The 17,322-nt window shown below is 44.5% G+C and overlaps 1 protein-coding gene across 1 annotated transcript in view; it reads right to left on the reverse strand.

Moving 5' to 3' along the window:
• Positions 1–11,558: 11,558 nt before the first annotated feature.
• The window catches only part of SLC36A4 (solute carrier family 36 member 4), a 54,479-nt gene continuing 48,715 nt past the window's right edge, over positions 11,559–17,322 (reverse strand). Inside the window, exon 10 of the mRNA XM_056858853.1 lies at positions 11,559–11,860. Within this exon, the coding sequence (XP_056714831.1) occupies positions 11,559–11,860 (302 nt within the window). The remainder of the gene's footprint in view (positions 11,861–17,322) is intronic.

Consider the following 17,322-nt stretch of genomic DNA (forward strand, 5'->3'; position numbering starts at 1 on the left):
AAGAGAGTGTTGGGGATCTGCTAAGACAGACCCCTGAGTGCAAAATATTCTCAGCAGTTCCGAGAAAATCCATCTTGCATCTAGCTTATCAACCCAGCCCTCTTTTCCTATCATTTCTGGGGTGAAACATCTGCTGAATAATAATAATAAAAAAACATCTTGGAAAAACCTGATAAGAGATTTTTAACAGAACAAACACCCCCTGGGTGTTTGCATTTCTACTGCCTTGCCTCATCTGCATTGAATATTAATTCCTCAATGAATGCCATGTGGATAGATATTTGCATAAGCAGTTTGAGAAACACTGCTAGAGAGATAGGCAGTGTGTGGGAAGAAGGAACCCACTTGTCTGAGAACTTTTCATACAGCGCTAATGAGGGATCCCTCATCAGTAAGGTCTCTGTTTAAAAAACTGCACAATAACGGCCATTTATGCAGAGCTGTTCCCCTTGTGGTCGCCCCACTGACTACTCCGGTGCTTCATTTTGATTATGCATACCTTTCCCAACTGTCAGACGTCACTTCGCTCCCCACCCCCCATGCATTTCCACGCGTTTTGCCCGTGTTTTCCAGATGCTGCTTTAGCAAGAATTTGGAAAACGTGGGCAAAACTCGCAGAAACATGCGGGGAGAGTGAGGCGACCTCCGACGGTTGGGAAAGGCATGTGTAATCAAATCAAAGCACCAGAGAAGTCGGCGGGGGTGACCCTGGGGAAACAGCCCTGCAGAAATGGCCAATGAATCGTGTTGCTTTCTAAAGCCAATTAGAAAAATGCACTACAACATTCACCCTTTGTATGAAAATTTCATAATAGCAACATTAGCTGTGCATTGAACAAAAGCCCCCTGTGGCATCGAGCCATGTTGCTAAGCACATTATTCCCTTTTTAACAATGCCCGTAGCATTTGAAGAATAACCTGGTTCTTGGAAATTCGATCAATTAAGGGTTGACCTAATTGGAAACTTTCCCCAAAGCTGGATGTTTCTTTTTGTTGCATTATCCAAACTCTCAATTCCGTCTTCTCTTTTTTGCTTTGTCTCTCAAGAGAGGTTACAGAAGTCTATCATCGCTTCACAAACATAAGGTTCAGCTATCAAACCTTTAGCCTAGGGACTTTTCTTTTCCAAGCTGTCCAGATTTACAGGAGATCAAAGGCCCACTGAAAGGAGAAAAATGAAAGACGGTGTCTGGTTAGTTCCCTATTGAAAGGGATTTCACATTACTTTCAAATAAAGTCCTCTCCTATTTTACTTTTCTTATCAAACTTTTGCCTCTTTTTCTATGTGGCAAATAAGCATAAACAGCCCCCAAACAAATCGACAGCAGCAGCACCATCCTGCCTGTGTTCCACTGCACCTAAAATAATAGGCATGCTCTTCTGATCCTGGAGAGAATAGGAATGCATCATGACTAGCATCTATTTTGACTAGTAGCGATGAATAGCCCTCTCCTCCATGAACATGTCCACTCCCCGCTTAAAGCCTTCCAAGTTGTCAGCCATCACCACATCCTGGGTTTACTGTCCTCTCTCAGGTTTACTGTCAGATGTTTCGAAACTAGTGATCCTGGTGTTTTAATGTGGTTACTTTGCAAGATCAGTATTTTAAAATGGTGATTCCCTGCTGGTCACTGTTGGATACCGAACACTGGATTAGATTGACCGTGGTCAGATCCAGCCACATAATTCTTCTTTCTAGCATACAAGCCGATAAATATCTGCTGGAAAAATTTCAGCTTATGAACTCATGCAAAAACCACTTCCTCTTGAATATGTTGAGTGTACCACATACACCCGTGGCACATGACTGCAAAACAAATAAAATTTAAAGCTTGCCTCAGGCAAATCGACCAACAATGTAAATATTTAATCCCCAAAAAGGGAGACAGAAAACCAAGATTTATTAGGTCAAGTCTCCACTTTATTCTGCTCTAGTACATAAAAGCAAGATGAAAAGGGGAATGGACTAAAGGAACAGGTGGTGGTGGGGGTTATTCTGTCCACAAATGCTTTTGCTTGTATCCACTGTTATTCTGCCATGAAGCTTTTGAAGCTCATTTACCTTAGGAGGCACCCCCCCAAAAAAAATCCCCCAAACGCCTTGAAAGGTTATTGTTTTATCTCTAGCACTGGACACACAACAGAATATAATTCCTGCAGCGCTCAGCCGCAGACTTCAAATGATTCCCCCTGCTTTTAGAAGGTTAGGCCATTCTAAGAAGATGATTGTGTACGTAGACAAGAGACCCGTGGCTAGCCTTAAGCAAAACCCACGAAGGATATCTTCCTCGCCCCTCAGGGATGACAGACAGTTTGGAAGGCTTCGGCCACAAAGCGAGGCAGACTAGAAAGTGTCCAGTTAACTTTGCTCCCCACAGCGGCTGCTCTGGGCCAAAAGCCAGGTGGGCAATGGAAGATTTCAGAGAACTTCAGGAAGGATTAATCAACCAGGGTGGGGGGGAACCCCATACAGCCTGAAGCAAACACGTAGAAAAGCTTTCTCCAGACAAAAGCATCGAGAAGATTGTTTTCCTCCCTCCATTAATGTCCGGGTCTCTGCCTGCAGCGCGGCTTCTGTATCGACAGCAGCGATGGGGCTAAACGGACACTAATAAAAAAAAATCAGAGACCCTCTTTCCTGAAGGAGCACGGCTATATCTGTGTCAGGCAGATATAACTTTGGCATAGAATCATAAGAGTTGGAAGGGACCACCAGGGTCATCTAGGCCAACCCCCTGCACAATGCAGGAAACTCACAACTACCTCCCCCACACCCCCAGTGACCCCTACTCCATGCCTAGAAGATGCCCAAGATGCCCTCCCTCCCATGAACTGCCTAAGGTCATAGAATCAGCATTGCTGACAGATGGCCATCTAACTTCTGCTTAAAAACCTCCAGGGAAGGAGAGCTTACCACCTCCCAAGGAAGCCTGTTCCACTGAGGAACCTGTTAGAAAATTCTTCCTAATGATCTCCAGCTGATAGAAATCAGTTCCCCTGGAGAAAATGGCCACTTTGGCCATTGGAATCTATGGCACTGAAGCCCCTCCCCTCCCCAAACCCCGCCCTCCTCAGGCTCCACCCCAAAAACCTCCTGCCGATGGCAAAGAGGGACCTGGCAACCCTAACTGTATAGCATACCCCACTGAGGCCCCTCCCCTACACAAACCCTCCCTTCTCCAAGGTCCACCCCTAAAAGCGCCACGACTTTTCCAACCTGCAGTTGGCAACCCTAGAACTTACTAGGCTAGCCCTCTGGTATCGATGCAAAGACTGATGCGGAAGGGTTTCTTCTGTGGTGATTAAGATCTTTGTGTGTATTCAAGCTCTCCGGGTGTTCAAAGATGTTACTTCATTATATTTTAGGCATAGATTTAATTGCTATCAAGCGTGAACATGACAGGCATGTTTTCATATGACTGCATTGTTCATGGTGACTGTATCAGGAAAATGTATACCGGCTGCTAGACTCCTGGTATGTGTGCACGTAACTTCTAAAAAGGCCTTTAGTTACACTGAAATATATATATAAATGACCAAATGACATTAATATTACAGGCATTCTTTGCTGGCCCCCAACAGTGGATCTTATGAAACCATCTCCATTTTTGTGGTTGTTTTTGTCAAGGTGTCAGCAATAAGCAATCTGGCCCCTCCGTCCTGCAAAAACATTGCATGGTGGGAGATCTTTCCTGCAGATGGGAAACCAAAAACTTTTGGAAGGTGATAATCATGCCTCCTTGGGGAGACGAAAGGTTCATAGGAAATGACCAAAGACCCATTCCTTCATTCACGCCATCTGCAAACGATTCTATTAGGCATTGGTTCTTGTAGATTATCCGGGCTGTGTAACCGTGGTCTTGGTATTTAACTTTAACAGAAAAGAAGAGAGTTTAAGAATGAATAAGGCTTGGCTTCCTGTCTTGAAAACCACCAGACTAACAAAGACTACAGTCAACAATAGCCATGTAGATTAGCTTTGGATTTCACACATTAACAGATCACTTCAGGATACAATGGTTCCATATTAACATACCACACCCTCATTAGCACATTATCTGGATACTTACAGGACAATGGTTAGCACATTACTTTTGCAGGACAATACTCAGCTCAAACCCAACCCCTTTCTGACTATATATTACTCTTCCTACACACTTGACACTGAGAGACACTGTCCTTCAGTGTTACTCCTCTGAAGATGCCTGCCACAGCTGCTGGCGAAACGTCAGGAAAGAAAATACCAAGACCACGGTCACACAGCCCGGATAACCTACAAGAACCAATGAACTCTGACCGTGAAAGCCTGCGACGATTCTATTAGGCACACTCAGTATTTCCCTAGAGAGAGAAAAAAAAATGAATAGATGTAGGGGAATTTGCACAATGCTCTGAGGATTTTTTTCACTTAGGCGCAGAGGATTCCCAGAACAGCCAATCTTCGGCTGTTTGCTATGCTCATTTCATGTTTGAAGAACAAAAAACAAAACCATGGGTTTTTGCCTCAAAAGCAAGGGAGATCATAGGTTTTGAGAAAAACAAACACAAGCAGGAGTTCTTTTCCTGTGAGAAACAATCTACAAAACAATCTTTAGGAAAAGTGGTATAAAGAAGTGGTATAAAGAAGTCTAAACTAAGCTGGTATCAAGACGTCTAAACTAAAGGTCCACAGAAGATTTCCCACTAAAAGGAACCTTGAATCTCTACAGAGAGGAAACACGGAATTTGTGGGAGAATGGGAGGCATGGACAACATACTGTGTAAATGAACTTAACTTGGGAAATATTAAGGGATACGTTTTGATCTAATTCAAATTGTTTGAAGCAATTAAGATATCAAAGATTAGACTTTAAGATAATGATAAATGGTTATTATAATGAATTAGACTTTAAATACAAAGACAGAAATAAGGATATTAAATGGATAGAGGAGGGGAGAGGGGAAGTTAATTATATATATCTTTTTAGTGATAAGATATAAATTGTTTATATTATACATTATGTGAATGGAATGATACAACTGAATGTGAATTAATTTGAAAAATAATAAAAACTTTTTTTTAAAAAAAAGAATCTCTACAGAAAAGCAACTTCAAGTCTCAAGGAATTGTAACTTTGTCTTGCTTATTTTAAGTCTTTGAATGCAAGAGGGAGATTTGTCAGTGACTCATCATTCGTTTTCCCCGACAAATACTTAACTCCCCTTCCTGACAGAACCATCCCTCCTTCTCCACAAGCGCATGTTAGCCAAAGGAATGACCAAGTTTTCTTCCTTCTGCTTTCCGCCCGGGCTAACCAGCTGCCCCAGAAGGGCTTAGTAGTGGTAGAGCCTCTGCTTTGCATGCAGAAGGTCCCAGGTTCAATCCCCGGCATCTCCTGCAAGGACCAGGCAGTAGGTGATGTGAAAGACCCCTGCCTGAGACCCTGGAGAGCCGCTGCCAGTCTGAGTACACAATACTGACTTTGATGGACCAAGGGTCTGATTCAGTATAAGGCAGTTTCACACATTCATTTGGTATAAGGGCCCACAGCAGGGGCATAGAGGCCAAAGCCTCCCCCCATTACTGCCCCAGGCAAATTTATTTAATTTATTTTACTTTTATGTCGCCCTTTCCCGACAAGTTAAGGCTCAGAGCAGCTTACAACAGGTTTACACAATTAAAACCCATTACAAAAATGCAAGTTAAAACTATGGCGTAAATTAAAATCTAAAACCATAGCGGAAACCAATAACAGGAGGTGTCCAGGAATAAACATATCCTGACAAACTAAATCTAAAGATGTAGCCAGTAATAACAGGAAAGGAGGGAGGGAAGGGAGGCCAGCAAGATAAGGTTGCCAACCTCCAGGTAATAGCTGGAGATCTTCTGCTATTACAACCAATCTCCAGCCAATAGAGATCAGTTCACCTGGAGAAAATGGCCACTTGGGCAATCGGACTCTATGGCATTGAAGTCCCTCCCCAAGCCCCACCCTCCTCAGGCTCCGCCCCAAAAACCTACCACTGATTGCAAAGTGGGACCTGGCAACCCTACAGCAAGATGGAGACAATTGCAGTCCTCAACCATATGCCTGGTGGAACATCTGAGCCTTTCAGGCCCTGAGGAACTGCTCCAAGTCCCGCACGGCCCGGATCTTACTTGGAAGTGGAATATACTGCCTCTCCACATGGAGGTTCCATTCAGTCCTGCCCCTTTGCACAACCATCTAACTTAGTGCCTATCACCACAGCCAGTAGAAGAGTGCAAAGGCATATTTTTTGTCTGCCTGATCACATACAAAAGCAATATGCAATATTTTTTCTTGTTTCCAAAGGGGTGGGGGCTATCCCCAAAAGCCCTGGCACTCTGTATCTATCTCACGGAGGCTCAGAACTTATAAAAGGAGGCAACATGCGCATAGCCAGCAAGGTGTAGTGGTTAGAGCAGGGGGGTCCCCAACCTTTTGGAGTCTGCGGGCACCTTTGGGGCTCTGACACAGCGTGATGGGCACAGGCACAAAATGGCTGTTGGCAAAGCAACACTTTTTTAAAAAACCGCACAACCGATCAAACTGAGCTGAGGCTCAGAGGTAGAGCACCTGCTTGGCATGCAGAAGGTCCCATGTTCAATCCCCGGCATCTCCAGTTAAAAGGGACTAGGCAAGTAGGTGATGTGACAGACTGAGACCCTGGAGGGACGCTGCCGGTCTGAGTAGACAATAATGACTTTGATGGACCAAGGGTCTGATTCAGTATATGGCAGTTTCATGTATACAGAAGCCTTGCTGGGCAAAAGCAACACCGAACCCCACCCACTTTCTTAAAACACCGGGTGGGCACCAGAAAAGGTGTCAGCGGGCCCCATGGTGCCTACAGGCACTGCATTAGGGACCCCTGGGTTAGATTGTCATGTAGGTCCTGGAAGACTCAGGTTCAAATCCCTGTTCTGCCATGTGCTTTCCTTGGCGACCATGGGCCAGTCCCTTTCTCTTGGCCTAACCAATCTCACAGGATTGCCGTGAGGTGAAAAAAGTAAATTTTGTTTCACTTACTGTAAATTTACATTCTCGGCAATATAGGGGTGTAAACGGACTTCCCGTATAGCAAATGTATACAACAGCCTTTGAACATGGCTGCAAGTAGCAACGGAAGTCAAAAACAGTGGCTCAAATGATAGTTGGTTTCCCCACGTGTCTGAAAAGCCACACACAAAATATTGACGAGTATCAAGAAACAGTTCAGAGAGGTTGTATGGCAAAGTTTTATTGAGACAGAGATCACGTAGGTGACCAAAACACATGGAAGAAATCTGTTGGCTTCATATCCGGTTTCTGTGTCTAAGGAACACTGAAAAATGGCCCGGTGATTTCTTTAAAATACAGCCAAACAAGCCTACGATATTAAAAATACCCACAATTTAACCCATTTAAATATAAAATACATACTGCATATTAACATTGTTTCCTATAGTTTAAGAACATAAAAAGGTCCACTGGAATAGGTTCTTTTATGGAATATTCTTTGTTCCCTCTGTAAATATATATCAACATTTAAACATCTGCAACCGTTTGCTCATTCCAACAGCCCCCCTCCCCCATAAGCACCTACCCTAATTTAATTTCAGATTATAGCTGTGTTGGTCTGCCGTAGAAGTGCTAGATTCGAATCCAACAGCACCTTAGAAAGCAACAAGATTTTCGGGGTATGAACTTCCAAAGTAAACGCTCTTTTTCTTCGTCAGACATCTGATGAAGGAAGCTGTGACTCTTGAAAGCTTAGACCCCAAAAATCTTGCTGACAAAGGGAGTTTTGACCCTCTAAAGCTTATATCCTTAAAGCCTTATTGATCTCGAAGGTGCTACGGGCCTCGAATCCAGCTACGCTAATTTACAATACCTTAAAACCTAACTGCAACACTGTTTGTTTGTTTTTTCCTTTTAGAAAGTATTCTGCTACATTTCAACATCTTTGGCCAGGATTCCTTGGAATTTATTTTGAAAGTGCAGATCGCTCAGATTTTATTTGACATGCAAGTCCATAAATGCATTCTCCCAGAGAATCTCTCTTCACATTTCCCTAGATTTATGGAAGCGAAGCAAAACGAGAGCTGGGTAGCTATTTCCAGCCTGCTTCGAGTAGTGCCACTGACATCAAAAGGCCTTACACTTATGGAAGTCTGCCGTAAACCAGTTCCTCAGAAATAATATAGTCTGCTGTGAAAGAAAAACAATTGCAAAATACACTGTGCACAATGCTCTGAACGTAATGCACACAGTGAGGACTTAAACATCGTTCTGTTTCGGCGTTAAGACCTCATCTGTTAGCATTTTTTTAAAAAATGGGTAAGTAGAAGTTAGTAGCCACACCACACTTGGCTGCAACGCATGAAAGAAATCTGAATCATGATGAGATGGGCAAATGGAAGTTTGGTCATAGGGTTGAAACTCTCCACAATCCTGCCAAGATCTTCAGAGTCTCTTTAGGTGGAGATGCTAGGGGTTCAGCGTCACAGAAACCCTTGGTGCTTTTCAAAGTCTTATCGGCAAGACTTTAGAAGCAATGGCCTCGGTTCCAAGGTTGACTCAGCCTTCCATCCTTCCAATGTTGGTAAAATGAGTAACCAGCTTGCTGGAGATACACTGTAGATGACTGGGGAAGGCAATAGCCAACCACCCCGTAAACAGTCTGCCCAGTAAATGTTGTGACATGACCTGACCCCATGGGTCAGTCAGAGGAGGAATCTCAATTTTGGTGCACTGTTAAGGGGGCGGGGGAGTGATGCTGGGCAACAGAGTTTGGCTGCTCCATTGGACTGCCCCAACCCCACTTTCTACAGGATTTCAAGGATTACCCGGGCCCAAACATACACACACAACTGCCATCGTCACCTCTAGTGTGTCCGGTGGTTAAAATAAAACCCATGAAAAACAAAAAAGTGTACATTTTCCTTCATTAAGCAAAGTGTAAATACTTCTTTTATCAATTATCATGCACAGTGGTCTCAAGCAAAGGGAAGAGACAAAGAGAACAAGTACTTTAAAAAAGACGGTGTTCTGCCTAGTTTTCATTGTTTGGTCATACATGTATTCAAAATGAACAAGCTGGTATCCATGTTATTCCTGCAAACGTCTGGTCTATTGAAAGCGCACATTGAGCATGAGGCTATTAAGAAAAACTTGAGCCACGACACACAACCACCAAGCTGGAGATCCTGTCCACAGAGTGGGGAGCATAGGTACAGAAGCCCAATCTATACTGTACATGTGGCGTAGGCACTGTGGACACATAGACATACACATGTAGTCCTGGTTCACATAACCTTTTGTCAACTTGCACTTTGAGAGAGCACGGGAATTGAGTGTACACACACGCCATCCCTATACTGAGCTTTACCTTGAGGACAGTGTCTGGGAGTGGGGAGAGTCAGATCTCTTGCCAGACTAGAGCATGCAACGGCCCTTAGCATTACATTACATTAAATGTGGAATTCACCACATACAGTGCCATCCTAAGGAGAGTTACTCCAGTCTAAGTCCATGCATTTCAATGGGCTCAGACGGGAGTAACCCTGCATAGGATTGTGAAGAAGACAATGATGGATGACCATGGTTGGACTAGATGACCATGGTGAGTCCTTCTAACTCTATGATTCTACGAAGAAGATGAAGAAGATGAAGAAGAAGAGTTGGTTTTTATATGCCGACTTTCTCTTCCACTTAAGGAAGAATCAAAGCGGCTTACAATCACCTTGCCTTCCCTTCCCCGCAACATGCACCTTGTGAAGTAGGTGGGGCTGACAGAGCTCTAAGAGAACTGTGACTAGCCCAAGGTCATCCAGCTGGCTTCATGTGGAGGAGTGGGGGAACCAACCCGGTTCACCAGATTAGCGTCCACCGCTCATGTGGAGGAGTGGGGAATCAAACCCGGCTCTCCAGATTAGAGTCCACCGCTCCAAACCACTGCTCTTAACCACTACACCACGCTCGCTCTCTGGAATCATCGTTTTCCAAAGAGGCAAGAAACCTGTCATGCGGATTCTCCTCGGCTCCCCCCAAAGATGCACCACATTTATAAACAACACACACAGAGAGAGACTTACACTATGAAATGACAATGTTCGACCAGGACGCTCTCTTGTGCAGGCCCCGCTGAAGCGAGTGAATGTGAAACAGCCACTCCCATTTGTTTCAAAACTGAGCTTGTGAAGCTGAAGTTCTGAGTGGGTTGCCCACCAGAAAAATAAAAACATTCAGTGCATGATACAATATGCATAAATGTGGATCGAGCGTGGCCTTTAATGCATGTAAAGCAAACTGATTTTAGCAGGGTTTAAAACTCTCTTTTTTTTAACTTTTCTGATTTCTATCCAAGGCTCCTATACTTTGGCTTGCCTCATTTCATCTTCTTCCCACCCTCCCCCCCGAAGCAGAGAACTGCAACTTGCATACTCATTTAAGGCAGAATACTGTAGAAACAGTTCATCTGTACAGGAATATACAGTACTACAGTACAAATATAGAGTTACTCTGTTAGGAATAAATAGAAAAAATACAGCACGCTGTGGGTTTGTACAGCTGCAATTAAGTAGGGTAGGGAAAATAATTCACTGAAGGTTGAAACAAAGCTTGTATCACCATTCACAATCTTACTTCTGCTCTGCCAAAAGAAATCTAAGCAGATATTGTGAGTTTAAAATCCCATCAGTGCAAAGGGATTTTTTTTTTTTTTTGGCATATAAACAACTTGCAGCGACAAACCCAAGAAACACTCCTTTTCAGTCATAACAGAGAAATGCGTAACAGTCTTCCATTTGTTTCTAACTCCTTTACGGCCCTCACCTGGATAGTCCAGGCTAGCTTGATCTTGTCAGATCTTGGAAGCTAAGGAGGGTCAGCCCGGGTTAGTATTTGGATGGGAGAGCACCGAGGAAGTCCAGGGTCACTATGCAGAGGCAGGCAATGGCAAACCACCTCTGAACGTCTCTTGACTTGAAAACCCTAGGGGTGCACATAAGTCAGATGTGACTTGGTGGCAGAAAAACAACCCCTTGTGGGGGGACAGAGGGAGCAGGCTAACTCTAGGACCTGTCCCACTGGAAAGCACAGCCTAGTGGGTATCCCACCTGCATAAGTGAAATGAATTGGGATTTGCCTAACAGCATTGGAGAGCTTCTTGGCAGAGAGTGTTCCCCCCTACAGCATACGAACCAAGGAGCTGATGAAGATAACCCCTCATGGATCATGTCAGTCAAATCCACAACACTTTGGGGGGGGGGGGGGACACACAGCATTTTACATTGCAAAGTGCTTTCATGCATAAATAAATATACTGAAAATTCTGATTATTAGTTATCGAAATATACCCATTTCTCTGTCAGATGGTGCACTTGGGGCTTGAACTGAAAGGCAGGAATTGATGGAGACCTTGGTCTGCAAGACGTGTACACTGGGCAGAAGGCATTTTAATTTTTCAGAAAATTCATTCCGAGTCCCAGCTGCACATTTATGGAATCCAACATTATCTTTGGCCCCCAAGGAAATCCATAGTAATGAACTCAGCAGAATCGTTGTCTTCCAAAGTCAATCTAAGCCCGTGGCCAAGTGCGTAACATTCAAACAGCCTGGAGCCATTTTGGAACTAGCAGAAGGCGTGGTTGGACAGAGGATTTCTTCAATAGTCACGTAAGTGCCCGTGATGAAACCCATCAAGCCGAGGGAAGCGATGAAGACATCTTTCAGCACCATCCCCAGGTCTTCCTTGTCCTTGTAGAACGTGAGGATCTCAACCACCGGTGGCAAGATCAAGGCCAGAGTGCTACTGCTCACGGCGCCAACTAACGAGATCACCAGGTCCAGGCGAGGGATCAAAATTGCCACAGCACCTGAGAGAGAGAAGGTTTCTTTTACTTTATAAAATAAATAAATAGACACACCCATGTGGAAGAAGGAAAGCAAAACCAAAGAAGTCGCAGCATAAAACAGATAAAAGCAGAAAAGAGCAACCAAAATGATCAGGGGGCAAGAGCAACTGCCCTACGAGCAGCGGTTAAAACACTTAGGGCTGTTTAGCTTGGAAATAAGGCAGTTAAGGGGAGACATGATAAGAGGTCGATACAATTATGCATGGTATGGAGAGAGTGGACAGGGAGATGCTTTCTCCCTCTCTCATAATACTAGAACATGGGGTCATCTGCTGAAGCTGGAGGGTGAGAGATTCAAAACAGATAAAAGGAAGTATTTCTTCACACAACACATAGTTAAATTGTGGAACTCTCTGTCCCAGGATGTGATGGCTGCCCGCTTGGAGGGCTTAAAGAGGGGAGTGGACATATTCATGGAGGAGAGGGCTATTCATGGATACTAGTAGAAATGGATACTAGTCAAGATGCATAGCTAATCTCTCCAGGATCAGAGGAGCACGCCTATTACATTAGGTGCTTTGGAAAACAGGCAGGATAATGCTGCTGCAGTTGTTTTGTTTGGGGGCTTCCTAAAGGCAGCTGGTTGGCCATTGTGTGAACAGACTGCTGGACTTGATAGGACCTTGTTCTGATCCAGCATGGCTTTTCTTATGTTCTTACTGTCTGTCTGCCTATCTATCGTGCTGTCAAGTCACAGCTGACTTATGGCAAACCTGCAGGGGTTTCAAGGCAAGAGACGTTCAGGAATGGTTTGTTATTGCCTGCCTCCACGCTACGACTCTAGTATTCCTTGGAGGTCGCCCATCCAAATGCTAACCAGGACCGACCCCGCTTAGCTTCTGAGGTCTGCCAAGATCTGGCTAGCCTGGGGCTATCCAGGTCAGGGCTGATATATATTACCAACTATAAAAACATCATACCCTCACCTAGATGGCCCATATTAGCGTGATGTTGTCAGAACTCCGAAGCTACTTGGATATTACTTGGATGGAAGACCAGAAGCTACTGGATATTACTTGGATGGAAGACCACAAAGGAAGGCCAGGGCAGAGGAAGACAATGACACTGTGGCTCAGTGGTAGAGCATCTGCTTGGCGCGCAGAAGGTCCCAGGTTCAATCCCCAGCATCTCCAGTTAAAGGGACTAGGCAAGTAGGTGATGTGAAAGACCTCAGCCTGAGACCCTGGAGAGCCGCTGCCGGTCTGAGTAGACAATACTGACTTTGATGGACCAAGGCCCTGGTTCAGTATAAAGCAGCTTCATGTGTTCATGTGCTCACCCCTGTTTGTCCATTGCCTTGAAAACCCTATGTGGTCACCATAAGTTGGCTGCAACTTGATGACACTTTGTACGCACACATAAAATATCATGGCCTTTTCTGCTTGCAATGGATGAGTGCTCTCACGCATTCCCTGGTTCAAACCCTGGCGTTTCCAGCTGAGAAGATCTCCGCTAGCAGGTGTCAACAAAGACCACTGGACTGAGACCTGAGAGGGCTACTGCCTGCCAGAATAGGCAACAACTGCTCTAGATGGACGTGAAAAGCAAGTTCATTACGTTCAGATATCAAAAACTATTCTACTGCAGTCTCTATTACTGCTATAAAGGTGTCCGATGGTGCCTTTTGTTATCGTAACAAAGAAAGGAATCTCACCCCCAAACAGGGGAGGAGCTGTGGCTCCATGGTAGAGCACCTGCTTGGCATGCAGAAAGCTCCAGGTTCAATCCCCGGCATCTCCAGTTAGACACATTAGGTGGTAGATGATGTGAAAAGGCCTCTCTCTGAGACCCTGGAGAGCTGCTGACCACCACAGCAGACAATACTGATCTTGGTAGACCAGTGGTCTGACTCAGTAGAAGAAAGCTTCATGTGTCTGCAAACAGTTCAGGCAGACTTGAATCCTACAATGCAACACTAAACCAACTGACTTCAGTGGCATTTTAGGAGCTCAGGATTGAACTCCTATTGACCTAAGACAGTAAAAATTGAGTGTCCCCATCTGCCTGCATGTCCCCAGTTTTTCAGCTGTATAACCCCACTCAGACATTTATCTCCCCACACTCTCCATCAAAATCAAGGCAGCTTCTGACTACAACAAGGAAGAGGAGGAGGAGGACTTGGAGTTGGTTTTCATGAGTTGATTTTCTCTACCTTTCAAGGAGAATCAAACCAACGAGTTGAAATTAAATCAAAAGAGTTTCTGTCTAGACATTAGGAAGAATTTCTAACAGTTAGAGCAGTTCCTCAGTGGAACCGGCTTCCTCAGGAGGTGGTGAGCTCTCCTTCCTTGGAGGTTTTTAAGCGAAGGTTAGATGGCCATTTGTCAGCAATGCTGATTCTGTGACCTTAGGCAAATGATGAGAGGGAAGGCATCTTGGCCATCTTCTGGTCACTGTGTGTGTGTGTGGGGGGGAAGTAGTTGTGAGTTTCCTGCATTGTGCAGGGAGTTGGACTAGATGACCCTGGCGGTCCCTTCCAACTCTACGATTCTATGATTCTAAACCTGCTTACAATCCCCTTCCCGTCCCCTCCCCACAACAGACACCCTGTGAGGTAGGTGGGGCTGAGAGAGTGTGACTAGCCAAAGGTCACCCAGCTGGCTTCATGAGTAGGAGTGGGGAAACCAACCCGGTTCACCAGATTAGAGTCCACCGCTCATGTGGAGATCTACCGCTCCATACCACCACTCTTAAAACAGCCATTAACATTAAACTCTTAACCACTACACCCTGCTGGCTCTCTACATATACATATAACCTAGAGTAACCATTAAAAGCTTTAAAAACAGCCATTAATATTAGATTAACAGATATTAAATTAAACTTTAATATCTGAACAAATCCTCAACAGGAAGAACAAAAAGAGTTCAACACTACCAGCTATCAGAGGAAAACAATCCTCTCTGCCCATATGTGCAGTAAGTTAAAATGAAGACGATCAACTTAACATTTAAAGTTCCTTGTTTTATGTTATACCATCTGGAACCTTTTCTCTTTCAGTGGATCTCCGTAGCCAAGAGCCCCCGACAGATTCCCTATAAAATTTCTTGCAGTTTTTGTAAGGACACAGACGCTCAAACCCATTTTTTTGCAAAATCTTTGAAGAGTGGGAGGCAATAATTTTCACTGCTTTTGCCAAATTTGGGGTAACGGGGTTCAGACTGAGCAGAAGAGATCATCTTATACTAAAGTAACCCGTGAAAACACAGTGCAAACAAATGAAAAGTAGACCAGGCAAAATGTTATCTAGCATGTATTAAAAATCACGTTTCACATATTTTTCCCAGCAGAACTTCTGCTGGGCAGATTTTTTTTTTTTAAGTTTCTTTGGCAGCAGCTGCCACAACAGCACAAGAATCTTCACTGCGTGACTGAAGGTACTGATTAGCTTTAGCACGGGAGGCGGGGAGATTGTAGGAAGAAGCAGAAACTTTGTTGACGGTGATTTATTCCTAAAACGAAATATGTGGACGGATTTTGACGGGGAATACAGCCCTTTATTAAGTGCTGTACGTAGAATCCCTGTCTCAATTCTGCTTGCAGCTGAAATGTGGAAAGTGAATTGGGTAGCGCCAAGAAGGACGAGGCATGGAAGGGGAGCCATCCAAAGATGCGGCAACCCCAATGCCTGACGTGCACTGCGGAAAGGCTGGTTTGGCCGGCTCAGCCTCTTTTGGGCATGCGTAAAGAAAACAGAACTCAGCTGATAGAAAGATTACAGCAGTGGAGGCTAATCTGGTGAACTGGATTTGTTTCCCCGCTCCTCCACACGAAGCCAGCAGGGTGACAGGCTAGTCACACTCTCTCAGCCCCACCTACCTCACAGGGTGTCTGTTGTGGGGAGGGGAAGGGAAGGGGATTGTAAGCCGGATTGGGTCTGCCTTCGGTGGTAGAGAAAGTCGGCATATAAAAACCAACTCTTCTTCTTCTTCTCCCATCCATGCACTGAGTGTGGCCAACTGTTCTTAGCTCCCACATGATTTAAACCCCACATTCATCCAGGTACTGGTCCCTGGTTTTTGTTTTTAACTAAATGCGTGTTGATTCTGTCTTACGAGGAGTTGTATGTGAATTCATGGCAGCCTGTGAACAGGGCCAAAAATCGACCAGATGGAAGAGGTCATGCGCAAGATAAAGCTTTTGTACTGAATTGTGGGGGGGAGTAAAGGCTGACAACCAAAGCGAATGAAACAATCTTCTGTTTTGTATTTTACTCCTAAAGAACAGAATCCTTTCATCATCAAAACCAAGCAAAACATGATATGACAAGCAAGGTCAAAACTGTTCTGTTTCTTTTCCCGCCCAAAAACCATCCTTCTCCTTCTGTTTACGGCAGTTTTATCTTACATTAAGCCAAGGGTCAACCAAAGCAAGGATTGTAAAAAATAAAAATAAAAATGCAGCATTTCATTCGTTCCAGTTTGCAGAATCAAACAGCAAAGAGGCAGAAAACCATTTCTCAAGCACTGGGATGGATTAAAGTTTAAGAGAGAGAGAAAGGTGTGTTTTTTTCCCCCTTTTCACAATCCATTAAAACGTTAGACAAATGTAAATAAACAAAATGAAAACTGTCTTCCTATCTGGAAAGGTTCAAGGTGGGCGAAACGCTTGAGGGAAGAAAAGTCGGATGCTGCAAATGCTATGAAATGTCATTTTCAGTGGTCTAAACCTCAATTGGGCTTGGGATTTGACCCTTCCAAAAGAAAGGCCAGTTGTATAATGAAATGTTTAAGCAATTCATTAGCCCAAGGACAAAAAGACCTTTGCTAATAGTAGAAGTGCCTTTCAGAAGGCTCCAGGATCCTTCTGACCGACAAAGAGAGAAGAAAAACTGCCTGGCAACAGAGGAGTAAATGAGAATGGGTTTCCACTAACTAATAGGAGATATGGCTAGGAAGCAGAGCGAGGTAGTTAAGATTTGACAGATGAGGAATTCTGACATTTAGGAATTTGAGCGGAGTTTGGTGAAAAGGTAAGGTAACTCGGAGAGTGATGTAAGGGCCTGCAGGGTTGCCAATTTCCAGATGGTGGCTGGAGATCTCCTGGGATTACAACTGATCTCCAGGCAACAGAGATCAGTTCTCCTGGAGAAAATGGCCCCTTTGGAAGGTGGATTCTATGGCATTAGACCCCACTGAAGTCCCTCCCCTCCCCTAACTCCACCTTCCCCAGGCTCCACCCAAAAAAACTCCAGGTATTTCTCAACCCAGAGCTGACAACCCTAAAGAACAGGGTAGGGATTAGAATATTCATTTAGTCTTTTTATGCTCTCCTAGAACTGAAGGAAGAGCCCCGTGGCGCAGAGTGGTAAGCTGCAGTACTGCAGTCAAAAGCTCTGCTCGCGACCTGAGTTCGATCCTGACGGAAGTCGGTTTCAAGTAGCCGGCTCAAGGTTGACTCAGCCTTCCATCCTTCCGAGGTCA

This window comes from Euleptes europaea, chromosome 12, assembly GCF_029931775.1.
Source record: "Euleptes europaea isolate rEulEur1 chromosome 12, rEulEur1.hap1, whole genome shotgun sequence".
Lineage (NCBI taxonomy): Eukaryota > Metazoa > Chordata > Lepidosauria > Squamata > Sphaerodactylidae > Euleptes > Euleptes europaea.